This window comes from Natrix helvetica (genome assembly GCF_964273705.1).
Source record: "Natrix helvetica genome assembly, chromosome: 6".
Classification (NCBI taxonomy): Eukaryota; Metazoa; Chordata; class Lepidosauria; order Squamata; family Natricidae; genus Natrix; species Natrix helvetica.
In genome coordinates, this window is record NC_138553.1 from 57,010,709 (window position 1) to 57,030,769 (window position 20,061).

The window sequence follows — 20,061 nt, forward strand, 5'->3', positions numbered from 1 at the left end:
ATCTTATACAAAAGAAATGTCGTCTGTGGAATGCACAGCTGGGGGAGATCGTGGAGGCAAACAAGCCCAGAAGTTAAAGTTAATCCTCAATCACAGCTCCAAGCCAAAGGATAAGAATCAAATACTCCAAATCCAGAGGGACCACATAACAAGAGAGGCTCCAGGAGATCTTCAGGGTATAATAATAATATAAAGCCAGAAATTCTTTCAAAGGGGAAACTTCATTCATAAGAGCAAAGAAGAAGAAGGAAGTTGGCCATCTTGGCTCCACCTTCACAGGGGACCAGGAAGCAAAATATCCAAAGTTTCCATAAGGTTATTTAAAAAAGCAACTCAGCAGTCATCTCTTGCAATTGTGATGAAAGTCATTCTCCCATAGCTAGTAGAAGCGAGCAATTAACTTTTAACTCTCTCTCCACTCCAAGATAGAGAGATGTTCCAAATGCCACCTTATCCGAGAGGGGGGTGGGTGGAAAAGCCTCCCTCCAATCTTGCAACTTCAAAAGATTGAACCCACAACTTAAGAAAAGCTGCTGTTCGTCAATTAGATGAAATTAAAGGAGATTGAGGTAAACCTCTCACCTCCCGCGCTTCAGCTGTGACTTCTAATTAATTCTTTCCTTCCAGAATCCTTTCGGCAAAGGCACACAGCAACGCCATGCACCCCCCACGCTCCCCGGCTCCTGGGGCGAAGCTGGAACCCCCCCTGTGGCTGCTGCCAATCCCAAGGGCTCCAACAAGCCACCCTATGGCAGGGGCCCCTTCCAAGCCCCGCTGTGCTCCTAAAAGGAGCCCGCCGGAGAGACGAGCAGCGGACGAGAACGTCCGTTGCCTTCGGGGACCGGACGTCATCTCACTTTCTATTAATTCACTATGCTGTTTCATTAGTGTGGTAATTGGGAGGGGGGAATTGAAAGGAGTAGAGTTGTGGAATGTGTTGTCATTCCTTTATAGAAGCCAAGGTCATCTTTTGTCTCCGCACCTCTGCACCTGACCGGAACCAGCTGGGTGGAGATGCCAGTGTGGCCAAAGAAGATTGGACCATGTGATGGATTTATGGGTGTGGGGAAGAGATCATGAACATTCAACTGTGTGGAATCCCAGGAAGTTTTCAGATTTGGGATTCCACATTCGGTGCCAACATGTCTGTCCTATTAAATTTGAACCTTAAGGATAGCTCTGCCTTGGACTCTGATTTAATTCATGATATTTGGAATGCTGACATTATCCCAAATCTGCCTTTAAAATAAATCACCAGCACCCCAGAGAGGGGCTGGTGAGGGGGGTGCTGATTTCCCAACACTGACCATATCAGTGTAAAATATCAGTGAACAATTAAGAGAAAAGAAGCTAATGATGAATTGCTTCTCTGAAGTTCTTCCGAAGTGCAAATGAATTTGCGTGGGAGGAAATTTTCATCTTTATAGCATCTGGGAAGATGCACGCACAGCCGGAGGGGGATGCCTGGAGGGTGCTCCCAGACCAACTTCTTCAGCCAAACGTGAGTCAATCTTGCCCCCCCCCTTCACCAGTGAAAGTGGCAATGGACTGGAAGACTGAAAATGGAAAGTTCAACCCAGCCAGCAAGAAGGGATTTGGCCAGCATCTTTCACTTGCCAGCCACCGGAAATTGGGCTGCAGCTTGTGAATGAAGGACCACAAAATTGGGCTTTCTTCCCAGATTATGGATGGAAAAGATGCCAGTGCACACCTGCTTGGCCATCAGCATGGGAAAATCCTCCAAGCCAGCAGAAGGGGCCTTGGCCCATAACTCCTCCAAGCCAGCAGAGGGGGCCTTGGCACACCACCCCCCCCTGCAAGCCATTGGTGGTTGAACTGCAACCTGTGAATCAGGAAACCCCGGGATGGGTCTTAACCCCAGATCATGGATGGGAGAGATGTCAATGGGCACCTGCTCTCCCTCAGCAGATGGCACCATGGCAGATAACTGGGCAGTGGCCAAACCAGAGATTGACCACCCCACTGGTTCCAGTCTCACCTGCAATGCCCCAACAGGTTCTTACTCGAGCTTCCTACAGAGAAGAGTTCTCAACAGTGGAAGAAGAGGTGAATGAGGGGATTACTGCAGGATGGGTAGCTGAACAATGTGATGAGGCAGTTCCTATGGTAAGAGATGCAACTAGGTTCTGTCCCTCGGGGAAGCCAATAAAATGCCAGCGTTGCTGTCAATTTGGCCACAGAGCGTCAGAGTGCTTGGCTTCTGCCCCAATATCACAAACGTGTGCACCAACCACCAGGGTGGTAAAGAGAAGGCTCCAGAAGCTACCACAGAAGACTCATCTGGGCCAACAACCTCCGGAAGAGGATCCCCAACCTAAGGTGACAAAGAGTCCTACCAAGGGGAAGGTCTCGGAGGAGGGAAATGCCGAAGACGACCCAATGATTAGTGCACCCATCCGCCCCTTTACAATAAAATGCAACCTCCAAGTGCCAGAAACTGGAGTGGAAGGGGAAGTTGGGGCAATTGTGGACACCAGCTGCACCCAATTCTTAATCAGCATGTCGATTGTGGAGCAACATACAAGACCCCTAAACCCTCCCATTTGGTTCGAGCAAGTGGATGGAACACTGATTGGAGGGGCCCCAGCCACTAAAATTACCGAGTTGGTAAAGTTGATGATAGGCCGCCACTATGAATTCCTCAGATTCATTGCAGCTCCAAGAATGCAGGAATCAATTATATTAGGGCTTGCATGGCTGGACAAGTGGGCACCTACAATAAAGTGGGAGGATGGCGTTAGAAAATTGATTATCGTCTTTGGGCCGCTACCACCGGTGGAGCCAAAAGGGCACCCAGGAACGATGGGACCCAACAGCCCAGACCATCCGGAACCTGTGGCACCTGCAGCAGACACCAAACCCCCAGGGATCCAACAAGTACCAAAAGACTACTGGGACTTAGCGGGGGTGTTCAATGAGGAATATTGCAATGATGTCCCCCCCCACCGGCCCACAGATTGTGCAATAGACTTCGAACGGGGGGCTAGCTTACCGAAGCTGAAAATGACCCCCAAAGAGATGGTTGAATTGAGGAATCACATAGACATCAATTTGAAACGGGGCTTTATTGAACCAGCGAAGTCGAAAGTAGCAGCCCCACTGCTCTTCAGAGAAAAGAAAGATGGTGGGGTTCGTCTCTGTGTTGATCTGCGAGCCTTGAATGTGGTATGCGAAAAGAACACTTATCCCCTTCCCCTCATGAAAGATATGCTAAACCACTTGGCAAAAGGCAAGATCTTTACCAAGCTGGACTTAAGAGAGGCATATTACCGCATACGGATCAGAGAGGGAGATGAGTGGAAGACCGCTTTTAACACGCCCTTGGCAGTTTTCAGTACAAAGTCATGCCATTTGGGCTACAAGGAGAGCCTGCAGTCTTCATGCAGTACATAAATAAGGTGCTACATGACATCTAGATGACACCTTGATCTTCTCTGAAACCTTAGAAGAACACATGAAGCTGGTACAGCAAGTCCTAAAAAAACTTTTGGCTGCCAAGCTATACGCAAAGTTGTCAAAGTGTGAGTTTCACAGGACCTCACTAGATTACTTGGGTTGTCGCATCTCCAATGAGGGGATAGAGAGGCTTCCAGAGTGCTCCTGGGGGCTGGGGAGGGCAGAAATGAGTGAAAAACGCACCATTTTTGCTCAATTTTGCCTCCCCCCCCCCAGCACCCAGGAGCACTCTATAAGCCTCCTAAAGGCTATGCATGCCCTTTCCTTTTTTGACAAAAAATGGGCCTGTTTTTGCAAAAAATGGGCCATTTAATGCTCATTTTTGCCCCCCCCCCCCGGAGCACTCTACAAGCCTCCTAAAGGCTATTCATGCCTTTTTTTGGATAAAAAACAGGCCCATTTCCGTGAAAAATGAGCCATTTTTGAATTTGCCTTTTCAAAATCTTGGTGCGTCTTATACTCCAGTGTGTCTTATTCTCCGAAAAATATGGTATATTTGTTAGTTGGTTGGCAAAAAGGACATCTAATTTTTCTGCTTGATTGGGTAGCCTATGGCCATGTCATTCTTTTTTTTTCTTTTATATTGACCCATATGGATTCTAGGAGGTTTTCATCTTTGTTTTCATGCATTTCTGTAGCAATGTTGGTTCATGTAATTCTGTAGCAATATAGTGGTCCTTTACATACAATGCAACTCCATCTCCTCTTTTATGGTTTTTTTGAACAGTTTGTATCAGTAGTGGGTTTCAAAAATTTTTAGAACCTCTTCTGTAGGTGTGGCCTGCTTTGTGGAAGTGGCTTGCGGGCCATGTGACCAGGTGGGCGTGGCTTGACAGTCATGTGACTGGGTGGGCGTGGCCAACTTGTAAAATGTGGTGAAACTCACTTAACAACCAAAATGTTGGCACAGAAACTCTGGCATTTGAAGCACGCAAGTCTTAAAGCTGTCAAGTTACAAGAACATTGCACCCCTAACTCTTTAGAAAAAAACCCCAGGGGTGTTCAAACTTGACAGCTTTAAGACTTGTGGACTTCAACTCCCAGAATTCCTTCTCTCGCTCTTCATCTTGATGATGTGTGGATGGGCGGGGGGAAGGAGCTGGAACCGGTTCTAAACGGCACTGTAGATTTGTAGAACCTCTTCTATAGAAGAGGTTAGAACTGGCAGGAACTCACCCCTGGTTTGTATCCTTCTATCAGTATGTTCCAGATTTCATCCCACCAAGTTTCTGTTATTCCAACTATATTATAACCACCTTCATGTATTAGCAGTTCTAGTACTACATCGACTACCACTCTGATCGTATCAAACACAATATCATCGGTCTGCATCCCAACAACTGTCCCCCCCAACAACCAAAACTAGACATGCATGCCCCCAACTTCCTCCAGCTCCACCACACTGCAGCCACGTTCCATCAAATATGATGTTGGAAATGCGCTTCTTAACCACTGTTCATAGTGCAGGATAGCAATCAGAAATTTCTTTCTGTAACCAAAACTCTTGGTACAATTTCTTAAACTTTGGCTTCAGCTCAATGCCATTTTGCAGCTCTATGAGTTGTTCCTCCACTACCCCATCTTCCTCAGTATCTGAAAATGGATTTATCACCCAATCTAGAATTTCCATCAAAAGAAGATCCTGATATCACTCAGACATCTAAGTCTTAGAATGTCAAAGAAACAACTTTAGCTGGATAGTCACATACCTGCAATAACATCATTGTAATTTTCACTTTCATTAATTTCAACAATATCAACACTAGCTTTGCTACTAACCCCTTCCAAATCATCTGCATAGTCTTTAAGATTTGGTGGTCTAAATATCAAAAACGGTTGACTCACATCACACATCTAAGCAAAACTGAAGTGCAATCTATTTTTCCTTTTAAAAAAAAAAATCTCAATTTTAAGATTTGCATTACTGTTTTCATCCAGTCCCCACCCAAAAATGGCAAGAAACTCTGGTGTCATTTTTTAAAGCAACCATGGACAGATAATTGATCATACTTGCCTTAATATTATTGGCCAAGTTTCTTATTGGCTATGCTAACCAAGAGGTGCTCTGGTCATTGTTAACCCTGCTGCAAAATTTATGTCTGCACATATCCACACATACAAAGGCATACAATATAATCTTATCTCCTTCAGATTGCCAATTATTTTGCATGACACAAACATTCTGCCTTTAAATGCTTACGTGGTTTCAATGGCTAAACTTCTGCTCGCCGAACCAACTATTCAAAACCAGTAATTCTTCAAGGAGAGAGGATGGGAACTAAAAACTAAAAACATATCCTAAAAGAAAATCCACCCGCGACCAGCATTGAGTGGAGCTTTTATAAACTTAGAATAAATGAGCTGGAAGGGACCTTGGAGGTCTTCTGGTCCAGCCCCCTGCTCAAGCAGGAGGACCTATACCAGAGGTCTTCAAACTTGGCAACTTTAAGACTTGTGGACTTCAACTCCCAGAATTCTCCAGACAGCTATGGACTTCAACTCCCAGCTATGCTGGCTGGAGAATTGTGGGAGTTGAAGTCCACAAGTCTTAAAGTTGCCAGGTTCGGGGACTCCAGACCTATACTATAGTAGTATATACATATAGTATACTATACTATATCAAAGAAAGCTCCCGTGAGTTTAACAACACCCGTATTTCCAAGGCTAGGAATGGAAGATTGCAATGCGAGCTCCCTCCTGCTGGTAATCCAAACCTCCCTAACCAAAATCCACACCACCAAAAGGGAGTGACCACACTTCCGCTCATCACCCCCCTCCCCCCAGTTACTTTTACCCAGCAGCGTCTCCATGCAAAGGAAAAGGATGGCACGAAATATGTGACCATTTTTTAAACCAGTGGCAAAGAGCTCTCTCGCAAGCTGAACTAGAATTCAATTGGTGGGTTTTTTCCCCACTAACAACACCGTGCACGATCTTCCCACCCACCGACCGTTTAAAAAAAACTTTTCACAAGCCAAGCCAGTCGGTTAAGACGCCGGTGGTGATGGGGGGGCGGGTGATTGAAGTGGCGTGCACCGCTCTCCTGCGAGGAAGGCAGTGATTGGAGGGGAGGGTGGTGACGTTGCTTAAAGGGGACCCGCAGCTATTTCCAGGTTTGTTTGGGTAATTTCGTCCTTCTGCCCGCACTGATGGGCTTTAAACAATCCATCCTCTGCTCAGCAAGTTTCTCCTTTCCATCTGAGAATTAGCTAAGGGGAAGCTACCAACACAATACATGATCTTTTTTTCCTCGCCCTCTTAGCGCCCCCCTGCTGCCCCCCTTGCCTTTTAGCATCTCGCTGCCGCCGCCCCTTACCTCTTAGTGCCCCCCCAAGTCATCCCACTGCCCCCCAGAAGGCAGTACCATCCACTTTGGGAACCACTGGTCTACAAGTTAAAGAACCCTTTTCCAACATTGACCACAGCATGATTGATTTTTGTCTCAATTTACATCCTCGAGAAGAAGGTCATATTAGTGGGACACCAAATTACAACTTTAAAAAGCCAACTATGATCTCATAGCTGCCGACCTCTCATCTCTTGATTGGCACCTTCTGCTCACTGGCTGTAATACTGCAGAAGACCATTATAACACTTTTGCTCAAAGTCAATAAAATCATTAAACTAAATGTATCATTAATAACCACTAAAGCAAAAAAAAAAAAACCAAGCTACCCATAACAATAAGAAAGCTTCAATTCCCCCCTCCCCCAATCTCTTTGCTAAGAAAACAAAGCTGGCTATGTAGCTAACTTTAAACATTGTTACAAAAGCTTATGCCGCCAGATAAAGGCAGAATGCACCAATTGCCATTACAAACAGAAAGAAGAGCTGTTACACTTGAAATCCACCTGAGCCTTCTATAATTTTGTAAATGTCAAACTTAAAGACTTGAAAAGTATCCCACCCCTAAAAGGGCCTAATGGGAAAGACTGTAATGATGAAGCTGTTAAGGCCAACCTCTTCAACACGTTCTTCAGCTCAGTCTTTGTCAACAGAAATGGCTTCTGCCCCACATTTCCACAACTAATTGCAATGATCTGCTACATATTGATTTTACAGAAGATAACGTTAAAAAGTCACTATACAACCTAAAGCCATCTCTATCTATTGGCCCTGATGGATTATCTGCCTACGTCTTGAAAAAGCTTTCCACTGCCTTAGCCAAACCTCCAAGCACAATCTATGAGGTATCTTTCAGAACCAGCTCCTTGCCTGACCTATGGTCTTTAGCCACAGTCATACCTAACTTCAAAAAGGGAGACCCTAGCACAGTAGAAAATTACAGACCAATCTCACTGTGTTGCATCGTCATGGAATCAATTACAAACCAATCCATCACCCTCCACTTAGAAACAAACAACCTGCTTTCTAACAGTTTGGTTTCAGGAAAAATTTGTCCTGTAATCTGCAACTCCTACACTGCAGAAACATTTGGACCACGCAACTAGACCAGGGTAAAGCAATAGACACAATTTACATAGACGTTTGCAAAACCTTTGTTTCAGTGGTACATGACAAACTACTGTTAAAACTAAGCTCTTACAGCATTTCTGGATCTCTGCACAAGTGGATAACCGCACTCCTGTCAAACAGGCAACAAGTAGTCAAAAGGATCGCCCTATCAAACCCGGCACCAGTTAACAGCGATGTCCCCCAAGGCAGCATTTTAGGACCCACACTCTTTCTGCTTTACATAAATGACCTCTGCGATCATATTATAAGCAGCTGTGTCCTCTTTGCGGATGATGTAAAACTATTTAACAATGCTGCTACCCTACAAAGTGACCTTGACTATGTGTCAGAATGGTCACGCAATTGGCAACTCCAAATCTCATCTAACAAATGCTCTCTCCTACACATTGGCAACAAAAATCAGAACACCAAATACAAGCTGGTCGGATATGACCTTGTAGATGACCCTCACTCTCTCAAGGACCTAGCAATACTCATCTCAAACGATCTAAGCCCCAGAGCTCACTGTAGCAGCATTGTCAAAAAGGCATTAAGAGTTGTTAACCTAATTTTGTGAAGCTACTTCTCCGGTAACACTGTACTGCTAACTAGGGCATACAAAACCTTTGCCAGACCAATTTTCATATACAGCACATCTGCCTGGAATCCCCACTGTTTATCGAACAGTAATACAATTGAGTGGGTCCAGAAGTATTTCACGAGAAGAGTACTCCCCTCCTCTGCTCTCAGTAGAATCCCTTATGGCACCAGACTTGAAATTTTGGGCTTGGACAACCTGGAACTACACCACCTATGGTCTGACCTAAGCATAGTACACAAAATTGTCTGCTACAATGTCCTAATACAAACTCAAGGTAAATAGCTCCAAACTCGATTGCAGAAAATACAACTTCAGCAACAGGTTGGTCAACACCTGGAATGCTCTATCTGACTCCATTGTTACATCCTCAAACCCCTATAGCTTCAACCTTAAAGTGTCTACTGTGGACTTCACCCCATTCCTAAGTGGGGGCATGTATAAGTGCACCAGCGTGCCTAATGTCCCTGTCCTCCTGATCCCATTTATTTGTACTCATTTCCTTTGTTCATGTCCCTGCTTATACTTATATCTGTTATCTTGTACATGTTTGACAAACTAAATAAATTAATAAAATAAAAATAAATAGTTCATTCTGTTGTTCCCCAGACTTTCTGCATCTGTATATAGTGCAAAGAATGAGTGATAGGATTGCAAAGAATGAGTGATAGGAGGCACTGACAACTCTTCCAAATTCATGTTTTGGGATTGCTTCTGATAGCAGAATAAAGCTACCCATCCTTGGCCAAAATAGATCACATTTTGCCATGTATATCACTAAATTCAAGCATACTTACTTTCCAAGCGCAAAGCATTCTAGTGTCATATTTTGTCCTAAAAGTGCAAATGTATCTTTGAACTTCACTCTGATATCTGGTACGTAGCCTTTTGATCCTAATAAGAAAAAAACAATAAAATCAATAGTTTGTTATAAAATGAATGCTTGGTACACATAATATTTGAAACGTTTATTTCCTTAAAAAAAATTTAAGAGAGTGTGTGAACAGAGATGCATTTCTAAAATGAAACAGTTGTAGGAAGCAGGAAGAAAGGATCACATACATTTATCTACTATCAGTTAAAAAATGGTTTTGACTTGTCATAAAATATCACTACCAAACCTGGGCCATAAAAATCTGGACAACACTGGAGGCTAAGAGATTACAAAAATTCTAACTGCTTTTTTGATAACTTGTATAAATGCACATAATGTACAAATTGAAATATTTAACCAGAACAAAATATGAAACTCTTTAAAATAGATCAAATCCCAATATTTCATTTAACATCTACATAATCTATTTCTTACCAGTTAACCAAAAACTGTTTTGAGAAAGTTAACTATTATATTGTTTCCTATATTCTGCAACATGTCAAAAATGTAAACATACTCATATTTGATATTCCAAACATGGGAAAAGCAATGTCTGTTTCATATCCTTTTATATATTTCTATTTTTATAACCATATATTTTTATATTTTATAGTTTTATATCATACATTTCTGAGACACACATTATTCAGTCAAGCAAATGAGTTAAATTTGAAAGTAAGCCATAGTCAAACTTGGCTCCATGATTATTTACAACTGTTGTGTTCTCTCTCTGTCTCTCTCTTTCTCTGTGTGTCTCTCTCTCTGTTTCACATGCACACATACACATAGAGAAAGAGACTGAATGAGCGAGTATGTTTTGGATAACAAAAACAAAACAGTTGGATTCATGAGATAAGGTGTAAAATCTAAAATTCAGAAATAAAAAACAAGCTGAAAACAGAATCTAAGCCAACATTTCTTTCATATACTGTTTCACTGAACTGGATAAAATATACAAAAGGAAAGGAGACATTATTTAAGAAGAACATCTGACATACATAAGACTTTTGAGGAATACTTACGATCTGCTTGAGGGATGAGTGAAATGAAACTGCTGAATACACTCTTAGTAATTGAATTACTGGTCACACAGCATGAATAGTTGCCTTTATCAGTAGGTTCAACTTTGGCAATGTAAAGATTACCATTTGTTTGTGACACATATCGCCGTTTATCCAAAGTAATGAATTCTGGGAAATCATTCAGAAACCAGCGATAACTTAGATCATCTGGAGATAGAAAAATGTATTTAAAATTTATTAATAGAGATTAAGCTATTGTTTAAAGGATATGGTAACACCTAGCTAATTTTGTTGGAAGCTAAGCAAGATAAGCACTGGTTAGTCTTGGAATTAGGGATTACCAGTAATATCAGTGCTCTTGGCTATACAAATAGTCCTCAATTTACAACTGTAATGGAGCCTGCCCATTAGGATCATGAGTCGTGATAGTCATAAAGCAGACCAATTTTATTATTTTTATTGCATTATGCAAATACTGTGCTTGTTAAGTGAAGCCATTGTTTGCAATGGGCCATTCCCCCCCCCCCAAAAAAAACACCCAGTCATAAATGCCAGTTATCAGCATCAATGTTGTAAAAAGCAGTCACATGACCATGGGACATTGCAAAAATGCAGGCTGGTTACTGAGTGCCCAAAATGAGATCACATGACTGCAAAGGGGTAAGGTGTTAGAACTTTGGAACAACTTTTCTTCATTTACTTATCACTCCATGCTGTATATGACTGTAAGTGGGCACTGAAGTTCACATTTCTTAAATTGTCAAGTTTAACAAACACTGATATGTGACCTCTATTTATGCACACTGTAGGCTTAGGCTAGGGAACAGTATGGGTAGTCCTCGAGTTTCGAATGTAATGGAGCCTGCCTATTCCATCCGTAACCCGAGGATTCGTGGGAGTGAATTTTGTACCTTGAACGTGATCACTCCTTCCTTTCACTCACACATTCGATAACTGAATGCAAAGCTTGTTAAGTGCGTATGAGGTATCTCGGAGTGGGAAAGGTGGGGGGAGGGGTAGTGATGGAACAGGCCACCTACTTCAAGGCCTATGCCAATCCACAGATACCTCATTCTCCTTCCCCTGGAGATTGCTTTCCCCCATCCTGCCATGCTGGGTGTCTTACTTTATGAAGATCTGTCTTTTCTCCAGCCTCTTTCTTTGCCTTCTTCCTCCTTTCCCATCAGCAAAGGGCTTGACAAGGCCTCCAGTGGTGAAAAAGAACGCCTGGCCTCCTTAATGGCCTCCTTTTTCATCACCTTGTCAAGTGGATTGCTGGTGAGAAAGGAGGCCCAAAAGACCATGCATGGCCCTCCATGCCTCCTTTCTCGTTGCCAAAGCACTTGAGGATTGCGTCACTTTAGGCTTCAGCAGTCGTTTTCAAAAAGCCTTTGCCTGTAGAAACAAAGCTTCAGAGGGACGCACCTGCTCCTCTCAAGCTCTGATGATGCAAAAGCTTTTTGCAAAGAGCTGCCAGAGCCTCCAGGAACACAATCTCTCTGCAGGCTTCGGCAAGGAAATGATGAACGGAAGGAAAGCCTGAAGGAAAGTTTCCATTCATTTGCAAATGTCCAGGCCTTAATTGACAGAGAATAGAGGCCTAAAGTGCGAGATCACACAAGATCAGTAGCACAAGATCTCGCGTTACTGATCTTGCATGATCTTGCAGTACATTAGGCCTCTGTTCTCTGCTAATGCACTGAAAGCCTGAAGTAATAAAGCAGGCAAAGAAAGTGTGACAGAGAGGAGATCTTCTCAAGGTAAGTGAGTCTCTACAAGTAAAGTCCCTGTGAAGACCCGGCCAGGAGGGGGGGGGGGAGAATGTTGCAGAGCCTCTGTGGTCATTCGTAAGGGTGAACAACTGCAGTGGTGGGACAATATTCATAATTTCAGGAGTTGTTCATAAACACTAGGGGGTGCTAATCACATAATTTTGAACATTTGCTAAGGGAATGCTCATAATCCGAGGATTACCTGTAAAAAATACATTAAATATATACTTGAAAAAACTGGTTTCCATTTGTAAAATACATACAGCATTTCTCTGAAAGTTTTCAGCTGTTTTCAACCTTGAATAATCAAATCTTATAATAGTAAACAGATTTAATTACTTTATAATCTGAAGGAAGACAACCATACTGTAAGGAATTTTATTTTTTTATAAGGCTTATTAAGAGGCTTAGGTAACTTAGTCACAGTCAACATTAATGCTATTCTAATTGTATTAATTCTTATGTCATTGTTGCAATTAAAACTGAAATATATAAATTTAATTACCTGGATAATGAGGTGGAGGATCGCAGAGAAGAACAGCACCTACACCTTCTCGTACTTTTACTGCATGTCTCTCTTCCGGAGGAAAAGGATATAAATCTATGCAAGATAATATATATATATATATATATATATATATAGATAGATAGATAGATAGATAGATAGATAGATAGATAGATGATAGATAGATAGATAGATAGATAGATAGATAGATAATGACATCAGTCTTTGAAAGTTCTCATCTTTTTATCTCTATTCACTGAACTAAAGAAGCAAACAGAAAAAATGTTCTAAAAGTAAAGATTGCAACTATAGTTCTTGGCTTTTTCTTCAACTTCCAAGAATGAGATTAAAACATAGGTTGCAAAAACCTGAGGTGGGTCATGTGCATTAATGTATAGGGAATTAAATTTGAAATATTTCAATTCATTTTAATTATACCAAAGTCTCTGATTTAACTTAAGTAATATGTTTTTAATATTAATAGTAGCCCTAAGGATTACACCTATCTTTGGAATCATTCACTAGAAACAAAATGTTGCATTTATTCTATAGGGAAAATGATAACCTTTTAAATATGAATATTTTCTATTCATTTCTTTTCTGTTAAGTTTTAATACAGTGCATGAACATTGTTAATGTCTTCAAAATGAGTAATAATATGTAATCAAAACAAGAAACAAAAGGAAATAGTCTATCAATTCAGTGATTGCTGAACAAGCAAATAATCATTTTTCATAAATGAATTTCTATTATGCTACTTAATATTACAAAACTACAGAACTATTGCAGGCAGGGAACTGCAATGGGTCTAGGGAGAAACACAGTCATAACAGTATATTTAAATTAGGTTAACCTCTTTTACCCATGTAACAGGGAGATTTCTGTGAATAAACATATCTATACATTAGCTCATTAATTTATGTTTGATAGGGCTTGGTATGCCATTGCAATAATAAAAGTATTTTACCGAGTAAAAATTTCTATTGTAAATTTACAATGATATTTTTCTGTTATTGATTTATCTAGCATCCATAGGCATGTGGAAAAGGATAATTATCTTTTCTTTTTATTAGGATAACAATAGCTCCCTTTATTTTGTTTGTTATTGTTCTTTCCAAATTTCATTTAGATGTTGAATTTAGCTCTTTTAAATGCAAACTGGATAATATCACTAAGTATTCTATCTAATGTTTTATGATGAATGAATTTTTACAATGACTATGATAATCATCTATCACTATTGTTGTATATATACTGAGAGCTTATGCAACGTAGACAAATTCCTTGTGTCTAATCGCATTTGGCCAATAAAGAATTCTAATTCTAATTCACTGCTTGGTAGCACTGAAGTGGAAATTAAGGCCTCATTTACACAGCACTGATAATATGCTTTCCGCCTCTCCTTAAGCTGTAGAAAAGTATGTCACTAAAAAAAATCATGCACGTGAATGCACACACACACACACACACTTTCTTTTTTGCTTTGTCTCAGTAACAAGGCCAGCAGTATTGCTGCCTTCACTCAATAATGCAGAGAAATAGTCGGTAGCTGGGAGACTCCACTGTTAAAAAAACACTTTCCACAAATGCTGGGAATTACATAATTCAATAGTGTTGCAATAAACAAGAATTTCCACACCTGTTACTCCAATAGGAGGAATGCTATATAGAAACATTACAAAAATACTGGAGGGGGGGGGGCAGACAACATGTAGAAATGAGTAAAGTAGTAACTAGAAGCCAGCACAGGTTTGTTAAAAATAGATCATGCCAAGCCAATCTTATTTCATTCTTCCACAAAGTAACTAAATTAGTAAACCAGGGAAATGCTGTGGACATAATACTGCATATTTAGACTTCTGCAAGGCATTTGACAAAGTAGACCACCACCTACTTCTTGGCAAGCTAGAAAAAAGTGGGATAGATAGCATCACCATCAGATGGACTTGTAACTGGCTGACAAATGGAACTCAACAAGTAGTGCTTAATGGGACTGCATCTACATGGAGGGAAGTAAGCAGTGAGCTATCACAAGATTCTGTCTTAGCCCCAGTACTCTTCAATATTTTCATAAATTATTTAGATGAGGAAATAGAAGGGGAACTCATCAATCTGCAGATGACACTAAGTTGGCAGGATAGCCAACACCTCAGGATCCAAAAAGATCTTGACAGACTTGAACAATGGGCCTAATCCAACAACATGAAATTCAATGTGGAGAAAAGCAAGGTTTTATACCTGGGCAGGAAAATCCAAAGGTACAAGTACAGATTAGGTGCAACCTGGCTCCAAACCAGTAACTCTTGGAGTCTTAGTGGACGATCATTTAAACATTAGCTGGCAGTGTATGATAGCAGCCAAAATAGTTAATACAATCCTTGGTTGTATAAACAGAGGCATAGGATTAAAATCACATGAAATATTAGTACCACTTTATAAAGCCTTAGTAAGACCTCACCTAGAATACTGCATCCAGGTTTTGGTCACCACATTACAAAAAGATGTTGAGACTTTGGAAAAAGTACAAGAGCAACTAAGGCCTCAAAACTAAAACATATAGTATCAAGAATGGTTGCAGAATTGGGTATGTCTAGTCTAGAGAAAAGAAGGGCTAGAGGGGACATGATAGCAGTATTCCAGTATTTGAGAGGCTGCCACAAAAAGGAGGGGGTCAATTTATTTTCCAAAACACCAGACAGCAGGACAAGAAACAAGGGATGGAAACTATTCAAGGAGAGAAGCAACCTGGAATTAAGGAGAAACTTCCTAACAGTGAGGACAATTAACCAGTGGAATAGTTTGCCTTCAGAGGTTGTGGGTGTTTAATCATTGGGGTTTTTAAAGAAGAAACTGGATAGTCACTTGTCTGAAATGGTATAGGATCTCCTGCTTGAGACCTCCAAAGATGCTTCCAGCTATATTCTGATTCTAAACAAAGAAAGCAAATAAAAGTGCAAGTCCCTCTGCTAACTGTAACAATTGCAGGCAGCAAAACCAACTGGTAGAGAATGGCCATTGGCTTACCTGAAGGGTCCTTTTCTGCGCACTGCGTGAGAGTCCAAGCAAGGGTTAAAGTCTGTCCTTCTGCCCAATGGACTGGATTGAAATTTCTGACCATGCCTCCTGGTCTCCCGGTATCTTCAGTTTTTCAATGAAGGCATGGTCCTGAAAGGTAAGTTAATGTCAATGTTCCATCCTTCCCAACAACGTCCACAGACAAAAAGTAAGAACAAATCCGATGGAAGTGAGATAACCTCAGGGTGGGATTGGACTCTCCCGCAGCGCACAGAAAAGGACCCTTCAGGTAAGCCAATGGTCATTTTCTTGTGTGCTGCTTGGAGAGTCCAAGCAAGGGACATACCCAAGCAAAAAAATGTCCAAGGGCGGGAACAACAAAGAGTAACAGAAGGAATGGGCCTGCCCTGCTGTTCATAGGCAAGGGAGATGCAAGCCTTGATCCATCTCCCAATGGTAGACGAGGTGACCTTTCGACCTAACGAGGTCAGTTGAAAAGCGACAAATAAGGCCTCTGACCAGCGAAGGGTGGCCGTGCATCTGATGTACCTCTTGACTGCCCTCCAAACATTGAGGGAGTGCCAACGATGCTCCCTTGGGTGATTCGGGCGTGGACAAAAGTCTGGAAGGACAACTTCCTGGGCACGGTGAAAATATGAATGAACCTTTGGTACGAAAGACGGATTGAGACGGAGTACAACCCTGTCTGAGTGGATGGTACACAAATCGTCTCAGACCAATAGGGCTGCAATTTCCGAAACCCTGCGGGCTGAAGTAATGGCAACAAGAAAGGCAGTTTTAAGAGACAGGTGTCGTAAAGTTGCATGATGTAGTGGCTCAAAGGGGGGGGGGTTGTCAGTAAGCACCCTGAGCACAGTGGCAAGATCCCAGGAAGGATAACGATGGATGACCTGGGGATTCCGGTTGGAGGCTCCAAGCAGGAAGCTGCGTACTTCCAGGTGCCTGCTGAGCGGATGATGGTTGCCATATGAGAGCATTGTGGACAAAGCTGCTACTTGGCATCGTAAGGTATTAGTGGCTAGCCCTCTATCAAGGCCCTCCTGTAGAAACTCTAGAATTTGAGGAAGGGAAGCAGCTGTTGGTTGAAGATGATGCAGCAAGCTGCACTGGCTGCCTGTGGTCTTTCGGGTGCGTTTCAAGGTGTTAATTACCATCTTTAAAGCGCTCCATGGCACAGGACCTAGCTACTTGCAGGATCGCATCCTACCGCATACTTCCCTGCGACCAATTCGCTCTCACAGGGAGGGACTCCTCCTGGTGCCGTCCACTAAGCAATGCCAACAGGCGGCGCCTAGGAGTAGAGCCTTCTCTGTGATGGGCCCAACCCTCTGGAATGACCTCCCCCCCGATATCAGAACCACCACCGACTTCCTCTCCTTCCGACAAAAACTGAAGACTCACCTGTTTCGTTTAGCCGGCTTGGCCCATTTATAGTCTTATCTTACCTCCTGGCAGATATTTTTAATTGGGTATTTTTAGGGGTTATTTTAAACATTGTTTTAATTGCTTTACTTTAGGTACAGTTTTTTACAGCCTCCTCTTTTAAGTATTTAGTATTTATTTATGTTTGTATTTATTCCCATGTATTTATGTGTTTTAATCTGACTGTACACCGCCCCGAGTCCCTTTTGGGAGAGGGGGCGGTATAAAAGTTTGAAATAAAGTAAAGTAAAGTAAAGTTTCGTGCACCAGCTAGCAAAGGTGGTCCAGGTGGCACCATAGATCCATATGGTGGAGGCTCGTCTGGAGGCTTGGATGGTGTTGATCACCTTGGTAGAATAGTTGGCTCTCCTCAGGAGGTCCCTCTCAAGTGCCATAAGGTTAGCTGGAGCCACTGGGGCTCCGGGTGCGTACCGCTCCCTTGCTGAGAGAGATCGACTCCTGAGGAATCCTCCAGGGATGTGCGATGGATAGGCAAGTCAGATCGGCAAGCCAAGTCTGCCAGGGCTGGTATGGAGCCATCACAAGAACCTCTGCCTGCTCCTCCAGAATCTTCCTGATCAGTCTGGGAATGAGTGCCAGTGGCGGGAAGGTGTAAAGTAGCCCCGGGGGCCAGGGGCATCGGAGGATGTCAACCCCTTCCACCCGGGGATATTGGAACCTGGTGAAAAATGGGGGGAGTTGAGCATTCTTCGGAGTGGCAAACAGGTCAACCAGGGGATGACCGAACCTCTGAGATAATTGGTGAAAGAGGCGCGGATGGAGACACCACTCCGAGTTGTCTAGCCTGGTACGGCTCAGCCAGTCCGCCTGGACGTTGTTCACCCCGGAGATGTGCTCTGCCTGAATGGATTGTAGGTGACGTTCTGCCCACCGGCCAATCACCTCCACCTCCATCATGAGGGACCGGGACCTGGTACCCCTTGGCAATTTATGTGCGCCTTCGTTGCCACATTGTCAGTGAGGACAAGGACATGGTGATGCTGGATGTTGTGCTGGAACTTCCGAAGCGTCCTTGGGGCTGACGACAGGCTGTATTGAAAGTGAGACCAGCATAGAAGAATCTTAGGTAGCACCTGTGCTCGGGTCTGATGGGGATGTGAAGATACGCCTCTTTCAAGTCTATTGATGTTAGGAAGTCCTCTTGATGAATGCAGCCCGATGGATTGGAGGGACTGCATTTTGAACTTTTTGTAGGCCACATATTGGTTCAACTTCTTCAAATCTAGTATCGCTCTCCACCACCCCCCTGAGCTTTTGGGCACTAGGAATAGAATGGAATATCCCCTGCCTTCCTGCCCTGGGGGGACCGCTTCTATGGCCCTGATCTCCTTGAGGTGATGGATCTCGGCCTCCATGAGGCCCCTCTTGGTGGGACACCTAGGAATCGGTCATCGAATGAAGTGGAGAGGAATTCCAGAATGAGGCCTATCCGAATCGTTTGGAGCACCCACGCATCTGAGGTAAATCTCCTCCCACCGGGCGGCAAAGAGTTGGAGCCGCAGCCCTATGGGAGGATTGGGATGGTGGTCACTTGTTCCGATGGAAGGGTTTGTTTCCAGACCCTCCCCGAAAAGGATGATGGGAGTAAGGCTGCTCACGAGCCCTGTCCCGAAATGGCTGTCGATCCTGATTGCGATCCATCCCGAGCATAGGAACACTGAAAGGAGGAATTGCTGTTCAGAGGATCAGCTGAGTGGGAAGTCTGCCTGCGGGAGAAGGAGGACAACCTGCGGTCTGGTTTCCTGGAAACAGAGAGCATCACCTTCCACTTATCCTTGTTCTCAACCAAAACTGAGTCAAGGGCCTCCCCAGATAACTTGCCCCCTTTAAAGGGTGTGGAAGCAATCTTCCACTTCAAATGCATATCGCATTCCAGTACCATAGCCTACAAGAGGTGACATTAGAGGCCATGGCGCGCGAAGCAAACTTCGCAGCATTAAGGGTGGCATCTGCAGAATATTCCACCGTGGCTACAATTTTGTTTATGTTGTGCCGCAGTCTGGCGTCCCCTGCCGGGAGCCTAGTGAGTAACTGGCAAAGCCAGGCAATCATGGCCCTATTAAAGAATGAGGTGGAGGTGGCCACCTTAATGGTCCAAGCTGTGGCTTGATGGGTCTTCTGGCAAGCCTGTTCAGCTCTTTTGTCCTCCGCCTTAAGTCCTTCTAGGATGTCCGGTGGGAGCACTGAAGAGGAAGTGAGAGCCTGAACTGGAGGCTCAACGGAAGGGAGCTTAAGAAGCTCTTCCATGGAAGGATCCACTGAGTAAAGCCATTTGTCATTACCCCCAGGGGTGGCCAGGGTGCCAGGCTGGACCCACTGGTGTTGGAACACGTCCTGAAAGAGTTTGAGAGAAGGAACAATTTCCTGGATGGGAACCTTCTCATCAAACAGACCTTTACTAGGATCCATAGGATCCACAGCTGCCTGATCCGGAGGCACCTTCACCTCCATGTGAATGGACACCTTGGCCTTGTACAGGATTGACTTGAATAAGGATGGTTGAAACAATCCAGCAAAGGCTGGTTTATCTGGAATGGGGTTCTCATCATCTGATAAATCATGACCCCCAACATCCTCATCGTCCCACACCGATTCAGCACTGGCCACCGATGGGGACGGAGATGAAGGCCTGTGGGGGCACTGACGCTCTCCAGGGCCCTGAGGAGGATGTGGAGCTAGAGGGACCTGAGGAACTGGAGAGGTCTGAGGAATGGGAGGTGCTGGCTGTGGAACCTGTGGTTGCGCCTCCCGCCTTTGGAGGCCCTCAGCTATCCCTTGAGAGATTGCTGTAGCAATGACCTCCTTCATTTCTGCTGAGAGGCCTGGGCCCAGGTCTTCTACTGGGCGGGTCCCCGCCACATTAGGCCTGAGATTGAAAT

General features: G+C 43.5%; 1 protein-coding gene across 3 annotated transcripts in view; it reads right to left on the minus strand.

Annotated features, from left to right (window-relative positions):
- CNTN1 (contactin 1) overlaps positions 1–20,061 on the minus strand; it is a 410,973-nt gene that overhangs the window by 155,328 nt on the left and 235,584 nt on the right. For all 3 annotated transcript variants that reach the window (XM_081957448.1, XM_081957447.1, XM_081957446.1), the window contains exons 7-9: positions 12,704–12,799; positions 10,427–10,633; positions 9,328–9,424 (exon numbers count right to left, since the gene is read on the minus strand). In XM_081957448.1, the coding sequence (XP_081813574.1) occupies positions 9,328–9,424; positions 10,427–10,633; positions 12,704–12,799 (400 nt within the window). The remainder of the gene's footprint in view (positions 1–9,327; positions 9,425–10,426; positions 10,634–12,703; positions 12,800–20,061) is intronic.